The 20,511-nt window shown below is 58.3% G+C and overlaps 1 protein-coding gene across 2 annotated transcripts; it reads left to right on the top strand.

Annotated features, from left to right (window-relative positions):
* Positions 1–1,350: 1,350 nt before the first annotated feature.
* On the top strand, positions 1,351–16,257 carry ETV5 (ETS variant transcription factor 5). 2 transcript variants are annotated; one of them, XM_059855040.1, is made up of 13 exons: positions 1,351–1,490; positions 4,307–4,443; positions 4,616–4,703; positions 4,827–4,874; positions 4,978–5,028; positions 9,824–9,953; positions 10,053–10,307; positions 11,738–11,997; positions 12,641–12,700; positions 13,057–13,125; positions 13,476–13,645; positions 14,281–14,382; positions 14,526–16,257. In XM_059855040.1, the coding sequence occupies exons 2-13, from the start codon at positions 4,399–4,401 to the stop codon at positions 14,745–14,747; spliced, it is 1,500 nt and encodes a 499-aa protein (XP_059711023.1). In that variant the 5' UTR covers positions 1,351–1,490; positions 4,307–4,398; the 3' UTR covers positions 14,748–16,257. The 2 variants fall into 2 exon arrangements, with proteins under 2 accessions (XP_059711023.1, XP_059711024.1); XM_059855041.1 differs by lacking the exon at positions 1,351–1,490 and adding an exon at positions 1,663–1,719.
* The last annotated feature ends 4,254 nt before the right edge of the window (positions 16,258–20,511 follow it).

Genomic DNA, 20,511 nt, shown 5'->3' with positions numbered 1-20,511 from the left:
GATTTCATCAGCTGCCTCTGTGCAGAGGGGAAGTGAGAGCCTGCAGAGCCCCCAGGAACGGGCTCTGAGCAGCAAGGACACCCCGTGCCCTCTGTGCTTCCTGTCCCCAGCAGCACCCCCGTCATTCCAGCCGGGACACGATGGCACATGAGCTACCTGCCATGATCCCCGGGGGGTGGAGGTGGCCCTGGGGGACTCTGGGAGCTCATTAGCAACCCAGCATCCACAGAGCAGCTCCTTCCAGCAGCCCAAAGACATGCTGGGCACCTCGCCCAGGACACTGACAAGCCCATGACCTGAGCATTTCAAGCTGGCCAGGACATCTCTGTACTGACAGGCTTCTGAATCCCTGGGCAGCTTCCCAGGATCCGAGCAGAATGTTCCTCTCCTTCCCAAGCTGAGATGTGCAGTGTGTAACCAAACACCTGGGTTTTGCCTCCTCCAGCAATAACTTCCCAGTCTCCCTCCACAGCAATGTGAGGCCTCCCCACAGCTCTTTTATCTGGTGCAAACTGCTGGGTGCCCACAGCAGGTCTCACCCCCTTCTTACAGGTAGGGAAACTGAGGCACTTAGCAGGGAAATGCTGCAGTGGGGGCCCTGGCAGGCACCCAGCAGCTCCATTCTGTCCTAAATTCATCCCCAAACCTCTGGGACGTTTGGTGTCCTTCAAGGGTGTGTGTCCACGAATCTGCTTGGAGGGATGCGTGGCTCCCTCCCTTTGCAGGTGGGAACTATTTTTCCCATGCCCCTTTTTAAAGGCAGCCGTGGCTGCAGGGCAAGGCTGCCAAAACCAGTACTCAGGCTTGGCTTAGCCCTGGGCTCGCACGGACGCTGCCTTGCTCGTGTGGAACCACGTCCCAAGAAAGCAGAGGGGACCCCACGGCCTGTGAGGCCCGAGGTCCGTGCCAGCTGCGTGCCTCGCTGGGTGGCAGCTCCTTGGGCATGTTGTGCACGGACCCGCTCCTTCTCTCCTCGCCACCCTGGACCCGGACCCGAAGGTTGTCCCCCCCGCAGTTCTCCCACCCCCAGGCCCCCCGTGGAGCCCCATCCCCGCTGCTGCAAAGGGCCGCGGCCCCTTTAAATCCTGCGCTGCTCCGGCCCCACCCGTCAGTCTTTTCCCCCTTCTATTTTTTTATGAATGAAAAACGTTCCGGGCGGAGCCAGGCAAATCGCCGCGCGCCCATTGGTCGCCTCCGCCCCCGCCCACTCAGCCGTTCTCAATGGTGCTCAGCGGAGCGGCGCGCGGGCGGGCGCGGGGCCACGCTGCAGCCAATCAGGTGGCGCGGGCGGCAGAGCGGCGGCACGCCATTGGCCGGCGCGGAGGGTAAACAAGCGGCGCGGGGCGGGGCGCGGCGGAGGCCGCTGGCTCGGGGGCTGCGGGCCGGCGCAGAGCGGCAGCGCGGTGCCCGGGCTCGGAGAGGCGCCGCTCCATCCCCGGCCCCGCTCCCGGCTCGTCCCGCTGCCGCTGAGGCTGCGGCGCCCCGGCCGGGTACGTGGGGGCCTGGCGGCGGGGCGCAGCGCGGCCGGGGCCCGGTCCCGGGGCGGGGGCGGTGTTTATGAATGGCGCGGGCCGCGCGGTGTGAATGGCGGGGGGCGCGCGCCAGCGGGCGCTCGAGCGCGCGCTCGGGGGAGAAGCGCGGGGGGGGAGGGCGGAGTTTATGAATGGGGCGCGCGGGGTGGCGTGGGAACGAGCCCGGCTGCGGCGCGGCCCCGCAGCGGTGAGGGGCGGGGGAAGGGAAGGGAAGGGAAGGGAAGGGAAGGGAAGGGAAGGGAAGGGAAGGGAAGGGAAGGGAAGGGAAGGGAAGGGAAGGGAAGGGAAGGGAAGGGAAGGGAAGGGAAGGGAAGGGAAGGGAAGGGAAGGGAAGGGAAGGGAAGGGAAGGGAAGGGAAGGGAAGGGAAGGGAAGGGAAGGGAAGGGAAGGGAAGGGAAGGGAAGGGAAGGGAAGGGAAGGGAAGGGAAGGGAAGGGAAGGGAAGGGAAGGGAAGGGAAGGGAAGGGAAGGGAAGGGAAGGGAAGGGAAGGGAAGGGAAGGGAAGGGAAGGGAAGGGAAGGGAAGGGAAGGGAAGGGAAGGGAAGGGAAGGGAAGGGAAGGGAAGGGAAGGGAAGGGAAGGGAAGGGAAGGGAAGGGAAGGGAAGGGAAGGGAAGGGAAGGGAAGGGAAGGGAAGGGAAGGGAAGGGAAGGGAAGGGAAGGGAAGGGAAGGGAAGGGAAGGGAAGGGAAGGGAAGGGAAGGGAAGGGAAGGGAAGGGAAGGGAAGGGAAGGGAAGGGAAGGGAAGGGAAGGGAAGGGAAGGGAAGGGAAGGGAAGGGAAGGGAAGGGAAGGGAAGGGAAGGGAAGGGAAGGGAAGGGAAGGGAAGGGAAGGGAAGGGAAGGGAAGGGAAGGGAAGGGAAGGGAAGGGAAGGGAAGGGAAGGGAAGGGAAGGGAAGGGAAGGGAAGGGAAGGGAAGGGAAGGGAAGGGAAGGGAAGGGAAGGGAAGGGAAGGGAAGGGAAGGGAAGGGAAGGGAAGGGAAGGGAAGGGAAGGGAAGGGAAGGGAAGGGAAGGGAAGGGAAGGGAAGGGAAGGGAAGGGAAGGGAAGGGAAGGGAAGGGAAGGGAAGGGAAGGGAAGGGAAGGGAAGGGAAGGGAAGGGAAGGGAAGGGAAGGGAAGGGAAGGGAAGGGAAGGGAAGGGAAGGGAAGGGAAGGGAAGGGAAGGGAAGGGAAGGGAAGGGAAGGGAAGGGAAGGGAAGGGAAGGGAAGGGAAGGGAAGGGAAGGGAAGGGAAGGGAAGGGAAGGGAAGGGAAGGGAAGGGAAGGGAAGGGAAGGGAAGGGAAGGGAAGGGAAGGGAAGGGAAGGGAAGGGAAGGGAAGGGAAGGGAAGGGAAGGGAAGGGAAGGGAAGGGAAGGGAAGGGAAGGGAAGGGAAGGGAAGGGAAGGGAAGGGAAGGGAAGGGAAGGGAAGGGAAGGGAAGGGAAGGGAAGGGAAGGGAAGGGAAGGGAAGGGAAGGGAAGGGAAGGGAAGGGAAGGGAAGGGAAGGGAAGGGAAGGGAAGGGAAGGGAAGGGAAGGGAAGGGAAGGGAAGGGAAGGGAAGGGAAGGGAAGGGAAGGGAAGGGAAGGGAAGGGAAGGGAAGGGAAGGGAAGGGAAGGGAAGGGAAGGGAAGGGAAGGGAAGGGAAGGGAAGGGAAGGGAAGGGAAGGGAAGGGAAGGGAAGGGAAGGGAAGGGAAGGGAAGGGAAGGGAAGGGAAGGGAAGGGAAGGGAAGGGAAGGGAAGGGAAGGGAAGGGAAGGGAAGGGAAGGGAAGGGAAGGGAAGGGAAGGGAAGGGAAGGGAAGGGAAGGGAAGGGAAGGGAAGGGAAGGGAAGGGAAGGGAAGGGAAGGGAAGGGAAGGGAAGGGAAGGGAAGGGAAGGGAAGGGAAGGGAAGGGAAGGGAAGGGAAGGGAAGGGAAGGGAAGGGAAGGGAAGGGAAGGGAAGGGAAGGGAAGGGAAGGGAAGGGAAGGGAAGGGAAGGGAAGGGAAGGGAAGGGAAGGGAAGGGAAGGGAAGGGAAGGGAAGGGAAGGGAAGGGAAGGGAAGGGAAGGGAAGGGAAGGGAAGGGAAGGGAAGGGAAGGGAAGGGAAGGGAAGGGAAGGGAAGGGAAGGGAAGGGAAGGGAAGGGAAGGGAAGGGAAGGGAAGGGAAGGGAAGGGAAGGGAAGGGAAGGGAAGGGAAGGGAAGGGAAGGGAAGGGAAGGGAAGGGAAGGGAAGGGAAGGGAAGGGAAGGGAAGGGAAGGGAAGGGAAGGGAAGGGAAGGGAAGGGAAGGGAAGGGAAGGGAAGGGAAGGGAAGGGAAGGGAAGGGAAGGGAAGGGAAGGGAAGGGAAGGGAAGGGAAGGGAAGGGAAGGGAAGGGAAGGGAAGGGAAGGGAAGGGAAGGGAAGGGAAGGGAAGGGAAGGGAAGGGAAGGGAAGGGAAGGGAAGGGAAGGGAAGGGAAGGGAAGGGAAGGGAAGGGAAGGGAAGGGAAGGGAAGGGAAGGGAAGGGAAGGGAAGGGAAGGGAAGGGAAGGGAAGGGAAGGGAAGGGAAGGGAAGGGAAGGGAAGGGAAGGGAAGGGAAGGGAAGGGAAGGGGGGCGAGGCGAAGCGAAGGGCGGCCCTCCCCGCTGCCTCCTCCCGCTCCCACGGCGCGTGATGTCACGGCCGTTTCTATAGAAATTAGGTGACATCACGAGCCGGGGGGCTGCGACCCGCCACGACAGGAGCGGGCCGGCTCCCCGGGGAGGCGTGGCGGCACCGAGCCAGCCCCGGGGGTGGCAGGGGCCAGGGTGTGACCCCTCCCCCACCCCGTCCCCTCCACCCCCCAGCCGCGCACCTGCCGGAGCCCGGGCGGGACACCCCTTCCCGGGCCGGCGTCGATGCTGAGCGGGCCGGGGGCACTGCCCGCTTCGCCCGCACCATGGACGGCTTCTACGACCAGCAGGTTCCCTTCATGGGCCCCGGGGTAAGTTTGCCCACCCTGATTCCCTGCTGACACCCTGCTCCCCGACCTTGGGGGCACCCCATCCTTGAGTCACCCACTCCTCATCCTTGGGAGTGCCTCCCTCGTCCTTGGGGGCACCCCCAGCCTAGGGGGCTGCCACCCTGACGGGCAGCTGTCACCCTGTTCCTTGCAGAAGTCCTGCACAGAGGAGGGCCGAGGCCGGCCGGGGTCCGATAGGAAAAGGAAATTTTTGGAGACTGACCTGGCCCATGACTCGGAAGGTAGGCAGGGCTGGCCCCGTGAGACCACTTGCCTCGTGTTGGCTGTTTTAGAACTAATCCTGCAAATAATGGCAGTTTTATTTATTCTTCTGTGGAGCACATAAGTCTTTCACTCTGTTCCAGAGCTCTTCCAGGATCTCAGCCAGCTCCAAGAGGCCTGGCTAGCTGAAGGCAAGTCTTCACCTCCTCCTTTTGCCATGTAAAATCTCTCTGCGAGCATCTTTTTGAGAACTGAAAACGCCATAAACCCACTTTTTTTGTTTGTTTTTTTTAGCTCAGGTCCCCGATGACGAACAGTTTGTCCCAGATTTCCAGTCTGACAACTGTGAGTGATTGTTCCGGGGTTTTGTTCTCTGGGGGTAGATGTTTGGGTGCCTGTGCAAACATTTGCACTGGGTTCGGAGTTGCTTCCTTGGGAAAGCAGTTGTTCCTGGGGCAGAAACGTGAAATTGTGGGCTTTAGGGAGAAAGCACGTGTGCTTTGGGTTCATCGAGATGCAGCGTGCAACGTCCTGCCCTTTTGTTAATGGGGAAAATCGTGGCCAGATGCATGGAAACAGCTCTGAATGCTCTCTGGGCTCCTCTGAGGCGTGATGCTTGTTCCTAGTGAGCTGGATTCCCTTCTAAACCCTCCTTTTCCTTTTCAAGTGGAAGAGATAACCCGTGCTGGGCTGCTTGGTTAGCCACAATCTCTGCAGTTTCTAGAGCTTTTCCGAGTCCTGGCCCGGCGCTGTTGGCAGGAGCGAGCGCGAGCGGTGAAACTTGAGCCGCTTTAAGCAGCATTAATCACTGGCAAAGCCAGCCTCTCTAAAAGGAGGCCAGCGAAAATGCAGTCCCTGGTGAATTGCATAAGAGCCAGAGTCGGTTCTGAGCCGTGCTGTGCTGCCAGAGAGGGTTGGTGGCGAGGGCAGGGGCCGGGGAATGGCGCGTGGAGCTCGCACAGCTCCGGGGTCGGCCCGGGGAGAGCGGGGGAGGATTCAGGATGTTTGGAGTTGTTACCTGGCAAACACAAGTAGTGGCTTGGTGTCGGTGGCTGGGTTTTGCTGCTGAGCCAGGCAGCTAGGGAACTCGAAGGAAATCAAATTTAGCCTGCAGTCGAACAGATTTTTCATTCCAGCTCTGTCACAGCATGCAGCGGGGTATCTCCTCCGACAGCAAAGGCCTGTTAATTATTGCTCTTTGGTTACTTTGGAGTGGGAAGCTTGCCATTGAGCCCGTCCAGACAGCCCGAGTTTCAGATGTGTTTTTTTTCCCCTGTCTCCCCTGAGATAAAAGGCGAGCCCGGAGTCAGAAACACAAGGGTCTGTTGACATCCCCAGCACAGCCCAGCAGCTCTTGCTCGGAGCAGCAGAAACTGCAGTGTGCGTGGGAGGGTGGCTCTTGAAGCTGAAGCTGTTTCCAGTGCCTTTTGGCAGTCTCTTTTTCCTTGTAACCTGAAGAGCTCAGAGAGGAGAGACAAACTTTTCTGGGTGATGCAGGAAAAAGGAGGAGAAGAAGAAAAAGGCGTTTATTTGGTCAGGACTCTTTAAATGTTCTGGTCTGCTCAGCCTGTGGACCTGGTGTTGAAACTATTTTGTCACTTGAAAGATTCGCCTGCGTGACTCCTGGCAGCAATAACCTCCTTTATCTTGCCTGGGGAGAGAAAGCAAAGGTCTCTCTTGCTGCTGCAGTGCTGGCTGTGCAGGGTCTCAGACTGAGGCAGAGGGGAATGGGAAGCCCAGCTCTTGCATCCCTGCACTAAGAGAGAGTTTACAGAGCAGAGAAACTCCAGTTCTGTACCACGTAGAAAGGCAGAGAAGGATGGCTCTGGTGCAGCTGAGGTCTGCACCCAGCTTTCACTAGCAGGGGCATGCTGCCTTCCTGGGCTGGCAGCCACAATGGAGTTCAGCATCCCTTGGCTTCTGAGGAAAGGTAGATCCCCCCTTAGTCCCTGTGGATGTTTGTGGACTCTGTTTCTGCAGTTGTGTGGCTCCGTGCCTTTTCCCTGAGGAAACTGCTGCTCTCTTATCCTGAGCAAACCTCAGTCTTGTGCCCCATCTTGCATTCCCAGGGCCAAGCTTCCTTGGCACAGCAGCAAAAAGGGACAAACCAGGCTCGGTTTGGACCCCACTGCAAAGGGGAATGTGCCACGTGGAGTCTTGGAGATGCTCAGAATCCTTCTTGCCTTGCTGAAACCCCCTCATAGCTGCCTGCAGCTCTGTTAATACCCGCTCTCAGTTCCCAATTCCATAGCCAAGATCCCTGGCAGACAGGGTCTTAGACTTGGGGCTTGGTGGCAAGGTAATATGGAGGGCAGTGGGTCGCTGTGCTGGGGAGGAAATCCCACTGTAAGGAAGGCAAGGCTGCTCCACATGAGGGATGCATTGTGCTTAGTGCCCTGGACTGGGTGGCAGGAGGCCAGATCCAGTGCTTGTAAGCTGCCCAGGGAAGTGGTGGATCCTTCCATGGGAGCCAGGAGGCTGTGGTGACTCCACAGAGCTCAGCATGCTGCACCCCTGGCTGGGCATGGCTGTGAGTTCACCAGCAGTGTGGTCCTGTGGCTGAGGGTGGACATACAGTGTTATGTCTCCACTGATTGTTTAAGTACCTGGGAAGTGATGGGATCATGCTGAGGAGATCAAGCACCACAAGAAGTGATTTTTTTTTTTTCCCAGGGAACCTGTGGCCTCCCTGTGCAGGCAGCACGTGGCAACAGCCACAGGCAGGGCACGGAGTTTCTTACACACCAAAATGAAAGAGGGAGGTTTGTTTGTGAGGAAGAGTTGTTCAAACAAAGGAAAGCAGGATCCTGGCTTCTATTTCTGACTCCTCTCCTAGTGTGACCTTGGGTGCCTCCTGCAGTGCTGGGGGACGGAGGGGCAGGCGCAGAGCTCGGCTCCCAGGTGCCAGCTTGAGTGGGTGCCAGTGTCCCTGGGCTGGAAGTGGTGGCTTGGTTTACTCTCTGAGCTTAGTCTCACGGAGGTCCAGTCTTGCTGATGGGTGGGAATAACCTGCCCTGCCCTCCATCAAGGGATTCACTGGGAATTCAAGGCCTCGAGTGGCTCTGTGGTGTCACCCTGTTTCATGGGAGATGGCTGATGGTTGGCATTAGGGGCATTTCCAGTTCCACTGCTTGTATGGCACTGGGAGGGTTTGCCTGAGCCTCCCCTACCTCTTCTCCTGGCTGGGCACAGCTGTGGCACGTGTGGCTGGTGCCTTGCCCAGCCTCCCCAGGGCCCTTCCACCTCTAGAGGCTGAAGCAGCCCAGAGGGGCAGCCAGGCACCCTCGGGTGTCCTCGCTGTTGCCGTGGCTCAGCCTTGGTGTGGATCTGCTGACACATCTGCTCCAGCCCTCTGTAGAGTTGAGCTGTTCCCTCTGAGTACTTTTCTATATTTTTTTAGCTTTTAATTATAGTGCCCAGGGCAGGACCGGAAAGGGTAAAAGCGCTTGTGCACCCGGCGTTCCTTTGAGGTGTTGGGTGCTGGGGCAGGGCAGCTCCTCCCACCCGGCTGCTGGGACCCAAACCCAGCGCCTTCCCCCCAAAATCTGCCCCTGAGTGCCCCCAGACTCCTCCAGAGCCTCGCTGGCCGTGAGCTTGGCCTGGGAGCCCGTCGTGCTGAGCAGCGCCGGCCGGCCCCGTGCTGTTTGTGTAAGGAATCCAAACGTTGCACAGAGCCCCGGCTCGGACAGCTGGTCTCTGTTAGGATCTTAAGGCTCATTTCCCTTTTTTTTTGAATGGCAGTGCTAAGCTCTGGGGAAATTTTTCCTTTTTTTTTTTTTTTTTTTTTTTTTTCCCCTCCCTCAGCCACATGAATGGAGCGCTGCGAAGTGTTTGTGAATGGAGGGTGGTGCCTGCTCGGGGACTGGAGGCTTTTTTTTTTTTTTTTTTTTTTTTTTCAATGAATAACCAGACCCCATTGTACGGCTGGCGGAAAAACAACTCGCTCCAACAACACGGAGCCTGTTTGGGAGAGCCATGCCCGCGATAGGCAGCTGGAGCCCTTCCAAAGCCAGTTCCCCTTTGCTTTCCCATGGCTCACGGGGTGCCTGTGCTTTGCTGGCCCCCTTTTAAGGCTGGAAGTGCTGAGAGTGGCAAAAGCTCGCTGGGGAGGGGGGAAGGAGGAGTGGGATAAATCCGGCTTGGGTGGAAGGCGTGTGGGGGGCTGTGCTGGCTCAGCGCTGGGCTTTGTGTTTCAAATCCTTCTCGGGGAAAGGGGGGGTTTATGCCCTTGGTACCAGCTGTATGGAGGCCTTTTGAGGGGGGGATGGGTAGAAAGGGGAGTCAGCAGCTCTTTAAAGGTTTTGACAAATTAGGGGAGCAGCTAATTACCTGGCAAGCTGTGAACAGTTGTCCTGGAGCTATTTGCTCCTCTCCAGTGTAGCTGGGCTGTGTTTAGGCTTCACATGAAGCTAATACTCCACTTCCGATTAGTCTTGGCTCTCCTCTGAGGCACTATTTAGGTACAGAGCTCTGAGGCGCTTTCCCTTTCCTAGGGCGCCTGCTTTTAGAAATTAATTAGCTTAAGCGTATATTACTCAGTTTATAATTATATATATAGCAAGCGAGCTTGGGAGTGGGTGGAGAGGATTTGGGTTTAATGGCATGTTTGTCACTTGAGCTCATACAATTGCGGGACCCCAGGACTAGATCCCATTGGACCACCTCGGCTGTGGGAAGGTGGATCCCACTTAAAAAAGCTCTGCGAGTGGGAATGCCCCTGTGAGGGTGAGGGGGTTGGTGTTTGTGGGGCCCTGGAGCTCCAGTCTGTCACCCCTTGCTTGCTCTGTGTCTCGGGGAGGCAGCCCCTGCCTGTGGTGCCTGGGCCCTGCTCCACTCCCTGAGGGGCTGGTGACAGCACGTGTGGAGCTGCCTCACAGCCCTTGTAGCAATTCCCCTTCTGAGAACAATGTCCTGGGCTGCTGTGACTGTCCCAGCTCTGCCCTCCCCTGCCACCCTGGCTCACTTCTCAGCCAGTGCTGGGGTCTGGCAGGGCACCGCATCACCCCGGCTCAGTTGCTGAGTGCTCCCAGGGCAAAATCAGCCCCTTATCCCCAAGCACGGAGCTGATGCTTGCAGGGGTGATGCTCCCATCACCCTCTCCCCTGTGGGTGAGCCTGTGTCCTCCTCGGTGTCCCTGCAGTGGTCCTGCACGCCCCACCTCCGGCCAAGATCAAGCGGGAGCTGCCCAGCCCATCCTCGGAGCTGTCCTCCTGCAGCCACGAGCAGGCTCTCTGCGCCGGCTATGGGGACAAGTGCCTCTACAACTGCTGGTAGGTAGCCTGGCCACACCGTTGCCGGCAGAGCCCTCGGGGACCCTGTGCTGTCCCTCGGTGTCACCATCAACCCCCGGGCCCTCTCTCCCTTGGCAGTGCCTACGACAGGAAACCCCCCGCCGGGTTCAAGCCATTAACGCCGCCCGCCACGCCGGTGTCCCCCGCGCAGCCCGGGCCGGCGCTGCCCCCGCCGGGCCCCGCCGGGCCAGCGGCCGCTCACGGGGCCGCCCCGGCCCCCCAGGCGCTGCAGGAGCAGCGGCAGCAGCCGCCCTTCGCCGTGCCGAGGCCGCCGCACCCGCCCATCCACATGCCAAAGATGATGTCTGAGAACCAATTCCCCGCAGAGCACAGGTAAGGGAGGCAGCCCCCGGTGGCCACAGGAGTGCTCCGGGGCTTTGTGGGCACTCTTGGGTGGGTCGGTGTCCCAAAGTGTGGGGGAGAAAGGTACAAGCATTTATTTCTCTTTGTCCCCGTGCTGCGGGTGCAGTTGGTGGGACAAATGTTGTCGGCTGTGGTCCCATGTGGCAAAACTTGCCACTTTCTACCGGGATCTTGTGGCTCTTTCTCCTGCTCCTTCCAGTCCCTGAACATTGGGCAGAGCCTTTGCCTCCCTCTTGGGAAAGGCAGGGGAGACAGAGGCTGACTCCTGCATCCACCATCTCTGTCCTGCCCGTGTGCACCCCGGGCTGGGGGTGGTGCAGAGCTGCCCATGCACTGCATGGCATCACCATGATTTTGTGGGCTGTGGTGGGAGACCCCTGTTTCCTCCTTCCTCTCCAGGCTGTGGCTTCAGTCCCATCATTCCCACGTCCCTGGAGGCTCTGCCAGTCCCTGCCCGGGGTTTGCTCCTGTGGGTACTCTCAGTAGGTGGCTTGTGGCTTCTGGATGTCCTTTGCTGTGACAGCCACTGTGTCACCCCTGTGGGCATGGGACAAGATGTGGCAGCCTGGCAAAGGCCATGCAGTGGGGCCAGGGAAGCCCTTGGAATGTGCCCACAGCAGGCAAGCATCCCTCCCCAGCAAAGCTCCGTGTGACCTTCAGGCCGTGCAGGGGGCTGGCTGCGACCCCTTGGGAAGCACCGTGCCAGCACGGGGCTTGGGTTTCATTCAGGAAGGGCAGAGGGACATGGCTCGGAAATGGAGTAATCCCAGCCCGGCAGCTGGGAGGGCTCGGGTTACAAAGGCAAATGGCGCGAGGCCGGCTGAGAGGAGCCGGCACGGAGATCCAAGATCACCTTTCAAGGTGCCGGAGGAGGACGAGGGGATGTGGCAGCACCCCCTCGGGATGGTCCCTCGCCCATCACCACCGGCAGAGACCGTGCTCTCGGAGCAGTGGTGGCAGCACCACGGGGCCCAAAATAGTGCTCCCTGCTGTCGAGTTCAAGGTTTAATCCCAGCTGCGCGGGCGGATTAGCAGCCGGCTGGAGCTGCGGAGTGGATTTGGCTTTGCGTAAGCGCCCACCCATGCTCAGCATCCCTGGCCCCTGCCCCCCACGCTGGGCACAGATTTTACTGCTTTACAGAGATGTCAGCGCTGGGGGGTGGTTTTTTGGTCCTTTTCTCATTCCTTCCCAGACACCTGAAGGCCAGAGCTCTTTGCTGTGGTGGCCCATGTGTTATCCTGCTGTTCCATCTTGGGGTCCTCAGCGCTTAGAGGGGCACAGAGCTTCTCAGCACCCCGTGGGATGAGCCCCTGTGGTGGCTGTGCTTCTGAGGAGCCATCCCAGGCTGCTGTGGGAGCTGACCCCCACTCCTCAGTAATGCCACGTCCTTCCCCCCCAGGTTTCAGAGGCAGCTGTCGGAGCCCTGCCACCCCTTCCCGCCGCAGGCCGGGGTCCCCGGGGACGGCCGCCCCCTCTACCACCGGCAGCTGTCGGAGCCCCTGGGCCCTGCTGCCCCCCGCCCCCCTCAGGGATTCAAGCAGGAGTACCACGACCCTCTCTACGAGCACGGCGGCCCTGGCCTGCCCGGTCCCCCTGGGCACAGCTTCCAGCCCCCCATGGGCATCAAGCAGGAGCCCCGGGACTACTGCATTGACTCAGGTGAGCCAGGGGACAGCCAGGGTGGGCTCACAGCAGTGACATTCCAGGGAGCAGAGCATCTCTGCCATCAGAGTGGCAGGGGCAGGGCTGAGCCTCAGGCAGTGGAGCTCCTGTGGTGCTTTGCCTTTTTCTTTCCTCCTCTCCCAAAGCCAGGGGATACAGCAGGAGATCACCTGATGCCAGTGGTGTGGTCAGGGCTGTAGCCACGGGCTGGGGTGCCCCACAGCACCTGGTGGGTCCCCCCTTGGCTCTGGCCTAGGGCCAGCTGTGATTGCTGGCTGCTGGACCCTACCAGCATCACGGAAAAATCCTCTAATCGCCTTAGGACCTAAAAATACCCCAACCTCGGGATGGAGGGTGGCACGGCCAAGCAGATGGTAGGGGAGGTGCAGCAGTGCCTCCCTTCATGTAGGGCCTGTGAAAACTCCAGCTGCTCCAGTCTAAATTCCAGTGCCACCCCAAATCATACTGGGTTTCTTTTCCCCAATGTTGAGGGTGGATGTAGTAGACCAGGGAGCATGGGGAGGAGGGGAAGGTTCCCAGACTTCACTGCAGGACATGCTTGGGGTAAAGAACATGCTGCCAAATCCGTGGGGGCACCCACAGGGTTTACAGCCCTAATGTCATTTCATTTCCCCCTCAGAAGTGCCTAACTGCCAGTCCTCGTACCTACGGGGGAATGTCTTCCCCAACAGCCATGACGGTGAGTGACTCCCCCACTGTCCCCCTGCCCTGGCCCCATCCCACCCCTCCCTTGTGGCCAGCACCCCCTGGGCACCTAGAAAGCAGCCAGCAGCCCCTGTGAGTGTCCTGTGAGGGCACAGCAGCGCCATGGAATCTGGGATAATGCACAGCTGCCAGTCGGGTTTGGGAGCAGTGAGGGGGGCAGAGCTGCACAGCACTCAGCCACTGAAGTACCTGGGAATAGGTCTGCTCCCGGAGCTGTGCATGGGGTCCTGAGCTGGATTCAGCCAAGGCAGGGTTTTTTGGGGTCCAGCCAGGGACCCCAAAAGAGGGTCCAGAGGGGCCCTCTGCTCACCAAGGGTCTTTTCCCCACAGGATTTTCATACGAAAAGGACACACGATTGTATTTTGATGACACATGCGTGGTACCCGAGAGGCTGGAGGGTAAGAATCTGGCCCCAGAGGAGGCCTGCAGGGGGACTGGGGCTCATGGAGGAAGATGTGGGAGCGCTGGGATCTGCAGTGCCTGGCTTATAAAGCCAAGCAGTGTTGGCACGGTGCTCTGAGAGCTGCTGAGCATCATCCCACGTGGCAACTTGGCATCACTGCCATGCTCCATCTCTGCTACTGGCACCTACCTGCCTGCAGCACCATCCCCAGCACCTCTCCCACCCCATGGCCTCATCCTGCTCAGGTGTTTCAGCACAGGGATGACCCGTGTTGCTGTACATGTCTCCTGCTGGTGGCACAGCCTGGGAGAGGGGCTGTTTAACCATGTGTCTTTGTGTGAGCAGGTAAAGTGAAGCAGGAGCCCACCCTATACCGTGAGGGCCCTCCCTACCAGCGACGTGGCTCCCTGCAGCTCTGGCAGTTCCTGGTCACCCTCCTGGATGACCCTGCCAACGCCCACTTCATCGCCTGGACCGGCCGGGGCATGGAGTTCAAGCTGATCGAGCCTGAGGAGGTAGGAGGGTCCTGCCCTGGAGCTGGGGGGTGCCTGTGGGGATGCAGGAGTGGATCCTTCCTTTAGCACCTTCCGCTGCCTCTTGGCATGGCATGTGCTGGCTCCCAAAGTGCCCACCAGCCGTGGTGGTGTTGCCTCTGTGCTGTGCCTCGCTGAGTTCTGCTGCTCTGCCACAGCTCTCTCCTTCCCAAGCTGCTCCCGTCCTTTGCCCTGGGTTTCCAGCAGCAGCTCCGTGCTGGAACCACACGGCTCCACGGGAGGATGACACAGAGGAAGGAGCTGTTTGGGGAGTAATTGAGAGCAGCTGTAGGCAGCACCGAGCTGCGCATTGTGGGTAATTACCCATAATATCTCTTGCGCCATGCATGGAAATTGTGGTATTTTGAAGCAGCTTTTTTGGCAGGCTCTGCCTAATGAAATGACTTTTGATTTGGCCCGTGATCTGGCGGTGGCTGTGTGGTCACAGCCTGAGCATTTATCATGGCAGGCGGGGAACCGCTCCCAGACCACGGTGACACCTTCGCTCCAGCCCCCTCAAACCAGCCTCTAGCCTGCATTTCAGTTGTGATTCCCTCTGAGGATCCCTGTTCCAGCCCTGGCTGGAGCCCTGATGGCTGTCCCTTCTCTCCCCACAGGTAGCACGGCGCTGGGGCATCCAGAAGAACCGACCAGCCATGAACTACGACAAGCTCAGCCGCTCCCTGCGCTACTACTACGAGAAGGGCATCATGCAGAAGGTGAGGTCACAGCAGGGTGTGGCCGTCCCCTGCTGTCCCAGGGTGCAGCAGCAGAGGGATTAGGTCCAACGTGAGGTGTGTGGTGCTCCCCCAGGGCAGGGAAATGCTCAGGCCACCCCTCACCCCCTCCCTCCTCCCCACAGGTTGCCGGCGAGCGGTACGTCTATAAATTCGTCTGTGACCCTGACGCCCTCTTTTCCATGGCCTATCCCGACAACCAGCGCCCTTTCCTGAAGACAGAGCCGGACTGCCCGGTGCCAGAGGAGGAGACGGTGCCCCTGACACACTTTGAGGACAGCCCTGCGTTCCTCCTGGAGATGGATCCCTGCGGCAGCCTTCCCTACGCGGAGGGCTTCGCCTACTGACTCGGCCGGCCGGCAGAGCCATTGGCACTAGCGCATGCACCTGGGGCAAACGCAGTTTTCTAAAGAATATTTTTGGCTGTCCATAAGAGGGAAAAAAACAAAACCAAACCCCAACGACAAAACAGCATGGGTGCACACACAAATTCGAGGAATTTAAAACGCCCCACGTGTGTCGCCGCCGAATTCCCACCCTTCCTTTCCAAGGGCTAGTGCACAGGACTGCCCGTGGCTGGCACCTCCTGCCGTGCATCAGTGTGATGTCTTGGGGCGCCGGGAGCCTAAAGTTGCAGTCTCTTCTTCCCCAGGCCCTGGCTCTGGCCGTGCCCCAGGGCTGGGCTGCGTGGCTGCCGAGCCAATTGTCACGACAATCTGCTTTGCATCGAGCACAATCCGCGTAGCTGCCTTGTGTGGTGGAAAGGGCTTTGATTTGCACAGAGAGGAGGGATGCGGGGGGGCCGCCCGGGCCAGCGCCCCGGGGCTGATGTGCGCAGCATCCTACCCCAACCCCGAGGAGCCTTCTGCCTTCTTCCTGAGCCCCCTCCCCATATAACCTCCTGTTGTTCCCATAGAACCTCCTGCATCCACTCCGTGCCCTCGATATCCTCCCCAGCTCTGGCTGTGGGCCATGGGTTGCATTTTGGGGGAGGAGAACCTGACACTAACTTCCTCTTCGGTTGGTTTTTTTTTTTTTTCCCCCGGGATGTTTTAGGAAAATACTAAAGGTTTCTAAACTGATTTTTGTAGATTTTTTGTATTTTAAGGCAAAGCTATTTTTTGCAGCTCGGCTGCTGTCCCTGGAGCCCCTGGGGACACCCCCGTGGCTTTCCAGGTGGCAGGGGGAGCCCTCGATGCCCGTGGCTTCCTGGGATGGCTGCCGAAGGATCTGGTCCACTCCATTTCACTGCTCCAGTCCTCTTTCCCAGGGGAGCCAGGCCTGAATCCCAGTATTGGCTCAGCTACGCTCCCCCCGCTCGGCATGGCCTCGGAGCTGGGCTGTAAGGCTGAGGTGGGCAGGGATGGGGGGTCTCCCACCCCCCTTCCTCAATGCCCCACCTCTCTCCAGCTCCCCCCACCCCTCGCTGCACCTCTTAACACTCCTCCACCACTCATTTATCCATACCTGCCTCCCCTGCAGCAGGCTACATGTTTTGTTGTAAATGCTGTATAGGAATTTTTTCTCTTCTTTAGTTAGCTTTGGTTGGAATTTTTGTTTGGTTTTGGTTTTTTTTTTTTTTGTCTGATTTTTTTTTTTTTTTTTTTTTTTTTTTGGAAGTATGAAGATTAACTCTACAATGACTTGGTTGCTCTCCCCGTGGGGAGCATTTGGTTTTGGGAACCCCACCTTGGGGACAGGTTTTTAACCATTTGCTTGGTGTGGCAGGTCTGCAGTGCAGAAGGAGTTAATCTGAGGACTGATTTGAAATATCTTTATTCAAGCAGGGCTATGTATCTCCTGCAAAGCTGCATTACATTCTGTACTGTGTACAATAAAGGATCTTGCTTCCTGTTCCTCCCTGGCTGCCTGGGCTCCTGCTTTGCCTGTGCCATGAGGTGCTGCCTGGGCTGGGAGGATCCCCTGGATGTGCTTGTGGGGTCTGTAGTGGTCCAGGCTACAGCCCAGCATTTGGGGCTGCAGCATGGTGTGTCTGGAGCTGGGACTCAGTCACCAGGGCTGCTCCCTCCACAGTCCCCCTGCCCTCTCCCCAGTTCTGCATTTGTTGCTCCTGGGTGTGGATGGTGCCATGGCTTTCACAAAGCCACATCCCATGAGAGGATACCTTTGGAACGGGGGTGGATTCTGCCCAGTAGGTGCAATTTAATGTTTCCTCTTCCCAGGGTTTCTCAGTGAGTCCTCCACTCCCCTGGAAACTCAAGCACCTGTCATCAAGCAGGGCTAAAGCTGGCGGGGACCTCTCAGGACAGCCCCTCCACGAGCTCCTGGCACTGGTCCCCCATTGTCTCCATTTCTAGGCTGGGAAAAATTCAAGGTTTGCAGAAAGATGAAGGAGGTGGGTGAAGGACAAGGGCTGTTCTGAGAGGACTTCATTCAGATGGAGGGTCTGTGTTTCTCCTGACAGGCTGGAGAAAAATTTAAACACCCCAGAACTTCTCTCTGCCATTGGCCTCAATTTTAGCAGGGCTGAGCTTGGGTGTCCACGGGCTCCCAGCCCATCCTGTGCAGGGGGCTGGTGTGATGCTGCTGGAGCTACCCTGACATGTTTCCTCTTCCAGCTTATTTTCACTGCCCAGCCAAACCCCCTCCCTGGATGTGGCAGTGGAGAGATGAAAGGACCTTGTGTGCCATGATGCTTTTTACACACCCACCCCAGCTCGCCTGCATCCACTGCTGGCTGCCAGCCATGTTGCTAATGGGTCCTTAAGCTACTCTTCCATCATGCCTGAAGTATTAAGCTGCATGGGGAAGTGTAGCTGTCTCCCAGCCCAGGCTCTAAAACATCCAGCAAAACCAATTCCTTTGGCATGAAGCCTTCAAGGAGCTAAATCAGCTGTTTAGCTTCAGGAGATATCTTACACTCCCAACCCATTCCATCTTTATTTTCCACAGAGTTCTGCCCAAGACTGCAAAACCCAGGTGCTCTGAGCTCCAGACAGTGCCTGGTAATCCCACCTCCGTGGGGATTTCAGCAGGCTGAGTCCTGGGGCTCAGGATGGAGCCAGGGGAAAACGGGGCCACCGGCAGCGCGGCCGGCGGGCAGATGGCCGAGGGGGCAAAGATCTGGGACCAATTAGGGATGGTGAGGATGAGGATGAGCAGATAAGGCAAAGCCTTTCAAAGCCTTCATCGAGCATCTTGGCACACCACAAGGCTGACCCTGGCCCTGCCAATCTTGCTGTGGGCAGAGCTGGGGCCCCAAGGGCATCTCTGATGTTGCTCTTACCGAAGGGAGAGGTTGGGAAGAGGGGTTTTTCTGTTCCAGATTTCAGTGTGGGACAAAAAGGTTCAGGCCCCAAAGGCTTTGATACCTCACTGCCTTTTATTACTTAGGACACCAAGAATTTGCCCCTCATTTGATCCTGCTGTGTGTCACCCCTCCCTGTCCTCAAGCTCCAGAGTGGATGGAGCTGCTCTGGGTGTCTGGTCCCACTTGTCCCCACCATGAGGCTGAGGGACAAGCCAGAGCTGTTCAGTGTCCTGCCTGCAGCCTCCCAGGGATGGGGGCAAGAGTTCCCAGGCAGAGCAGGGGCTGGACCAGCATTTGCCAGGAGCTGGGGAGATGGAGGGGATGCAGGTGGGGAAGCACGTGTGCTCCCTTCTCACCTCCTGCCCCATCACATGCTGCTTCCAGGCACAGGGATGTGCCCTCTTAGGACATGCTCCAACATGCCATGGGATGGGGAGCACTACTGCAGCTTCCACCACTGCCCCCAGCACCAGGAATGGCTCAGGCTGCCACTGCTCCATCCCCAGGGCTCACCACCTTGGCCCCCTCCTCCCATATTCCCACACCATTTGCCTCCTGCCTTCCTCCCAGTCCTCCCAGCCACAGGGGAGGATGAAGAGGAGCGAGCAGAGAGGATGGTGAGCAATGAAGATCCATTCTGGGTAGGATTCATCTCTCCAGGCTGGGAAAAACCTCAGTGCTGGTGTCCAATCCTCCAGCTCACAGCTTCCCCCTCTCTGTGGTCGCTGTGGTGAAGAGCCCATCAGCAGCTCGGGGTGAGCAACAATCTGTGACACTGGGTAAGCAAACAATAGAATGGCAGCTGGTGTTGAATGGGGACAAATGTGCTTTTTCCTATTTTCTTTGTTTCATGGTCTTTCTAACGTGCCCCAAGTTCCCCCCTCCCTGGAAGGAGAGCTTGGAGTTACCAGATGGTCCAAGAGGCACAGGTTAAAAATCATTTGGAAAAGTGGAGCCTGTAAAAGGGAGAGGATCATTACAACCCTTTACACATCCATAATTCATGGAGCACATTTCTGCTCTCCCTGTCTTGGAAGCATAGAGCAGGACTGGAAAATGTTCAAAAAGCAACAGAGACAGCCAAGGGTCTGCTGTGGCTCTTCCATGGGAGTGTATAAATAGTCTGGCACTTCCGACTGGGGCAGGATTTGTGGCTCAGGGGCTTCATATTTAATAGCCCATGACAGAGTTTTCCATTGCTGCCTGGAAGAGCATTTTGGGGAAGAACTGCTGCCCATGCAGCTCGTTCTTCTGGCAGGACTGACAAGGCCAGAACTCGAGGCTGGAGGTGCTGCCTGGCCCACCAGGGGCAGTGAGGCACAGCTCCCCCCTGGCCCACGTCCCAGGGCCCATGGTGGTGGCCTCGTGCCTGTGCTTGGCAGCTGGCTCTGCCAGGGAGGTAGGTCACATCACAGCAGCTCCTCTCCTCCTCCCCAGCTCTTCAAACACTCAGTGTTTTCAGTAAGTGGGTTGATTTGGCTCTTAAACACCTGGAGCAACATGAGTGGCTCTGTGTGTGGAGCCAACTCCAATATGAGTCAACCCCAGAGGAAAAAAAAAAAAAAACAAAAACAACCACACCAAAACAAAACAGAACAACGACCAAAAAGATCAGGCAAGCAAAATCTGGGCTGGTGAGTGAGGAGAAGTGAGGAACTCCCACCTGGGAGTGTGCAGGACACCCAGCTCCCTTCACACTGGTCTGGCACCACCTCGTGGATGTCCAGCTGCTGCTTCTGGCCACCACGGGGTTTGGTGGCCGCACATCTGCAGAGGTCTCTGGTGTCCAAATGTGGTTCATACCCGTGGGATGGACACTCTGTGGCAGGGAGGGCTTCAGCCACAGCTTGGTTCTCTGCTTTGTGCTGGCTTTCCTGGGAGATGTGGGTCTGTGTTACTGACTCCAAGCCTCTCACTCCTGGCAGGATGTAGGAAGAGGGAGACCACTGAGCCCACCTCGTCCTGTGCTCCATTGAGAAGGGAGCTGGGGCTCCCCAGAGCCTCAGAGCCCTCCAACACTGAGCTCCCAGCCTCTCACAAGCCACTAACACTGGAATAAGCCTTTAAGTAGCTCCTGAAACCGTGAGCCAATTGCTGAATTAAGGGCTCTCAGAGCTACAGGGGAGGCTCCATCATCCTCTTATCATTAACTATGGCAGTAACTGTCTGTTAGTCCTGTGTTCTGTAGGTGCCCATGGACCACTCCCAGCCGTGGGTCCCCTCCATAGGATTTTCTGTCTGGAGAACCTGAGGAACCTGCAATCCTGAGGCAGGCAACCTACCAGAGGGAGGTGTCCCTGCCCATGGCAGGAGGGTGGAACTAGATGGCCTTTAAGGTCTCTTCCCACCCAAATCATTATAGCTTTCTGTGATTTCTTGGCCGCTTTTTAGAGAGGCAAGCAATAGGAGCCCAGAGGCTCAGATTTTGGAAGGAGGGTGCCCCCACTTGGTTGCAGAAGCAGGAGATCCTCCCTGCATTGAAGGGTTGGGTGCTCACCTGGCTGGTGCCTCCCTCTGGCCAGGAGGGGTCCTGGGCAGGGGCCAGCCTGGGTGAGACAAAGCAAAAGATGCAAGATGAGGTTTTGTTCCAGCTGGCAGTGGAGCCAAGGCGAGGGGCAGAGCTGGGAACTTGTCTGCAGCACAAGGAATCAGTCACAGCCTCTTCTTTAGAAGGCTTTTTAGTTTAATATAAATAAAACCACCCTGGACAGAACAGGCAGCAAATGAGGTGAGAAACCCTGAGCTCCCACAGCCCTGGGTCAGCACAGCTGCACCCCAGCACTGAGAGCTGACCATCCATTGTCCTGCCACACATTGGTTGGGATTCCTGAAGGGATCTG

The sequence above is a fragment of the Haemorhous mexicanus genome, chromosome 10, assembly GCF_027477595.1.
Source record: "Haemorhous mexicanus isolate bHaeMex1 chromosome 10, bHaeMex1.pri, whole genome shotgun sequence".
In the NCBI taxonomy this organism is placed as follows: Eukaryota; Metazoa; Chordata; class Aves; order Passeriformes; family Fringillidae; genus Haemorhous; species Haemorhous mexicanus.
The sequence above is the reverse complement of the archived record's forward strand: the minus strand, read 5'-3'. Positions and strand labels throughout refer to the sequence as shown.

Bases quoted from the DNA above. Each gene is read 5' to 3' on its own strand.
- ETV5 (XM_059855040.1), top strand. From the start codon at position 4,399: ATGGACGGCTTCTACGACCAGCAGGTTCCCTTCATGGGCCCCGGG. The intron at 12,701-13,056 runs GTGAGTGACTCC...TTTTCCCCACAG, and splicing joins CTTCCCCAACAGCCATGACG to GATTTTCATACGAAAAGGAC. The intron at 13,646-14,280 runs GTAGGAGGGTCC...CTCTCCCCACAG, and splicing joins AGCTGATCGAGCCTGAGGAG to GTAGCACGGCGCTGGGGCAT.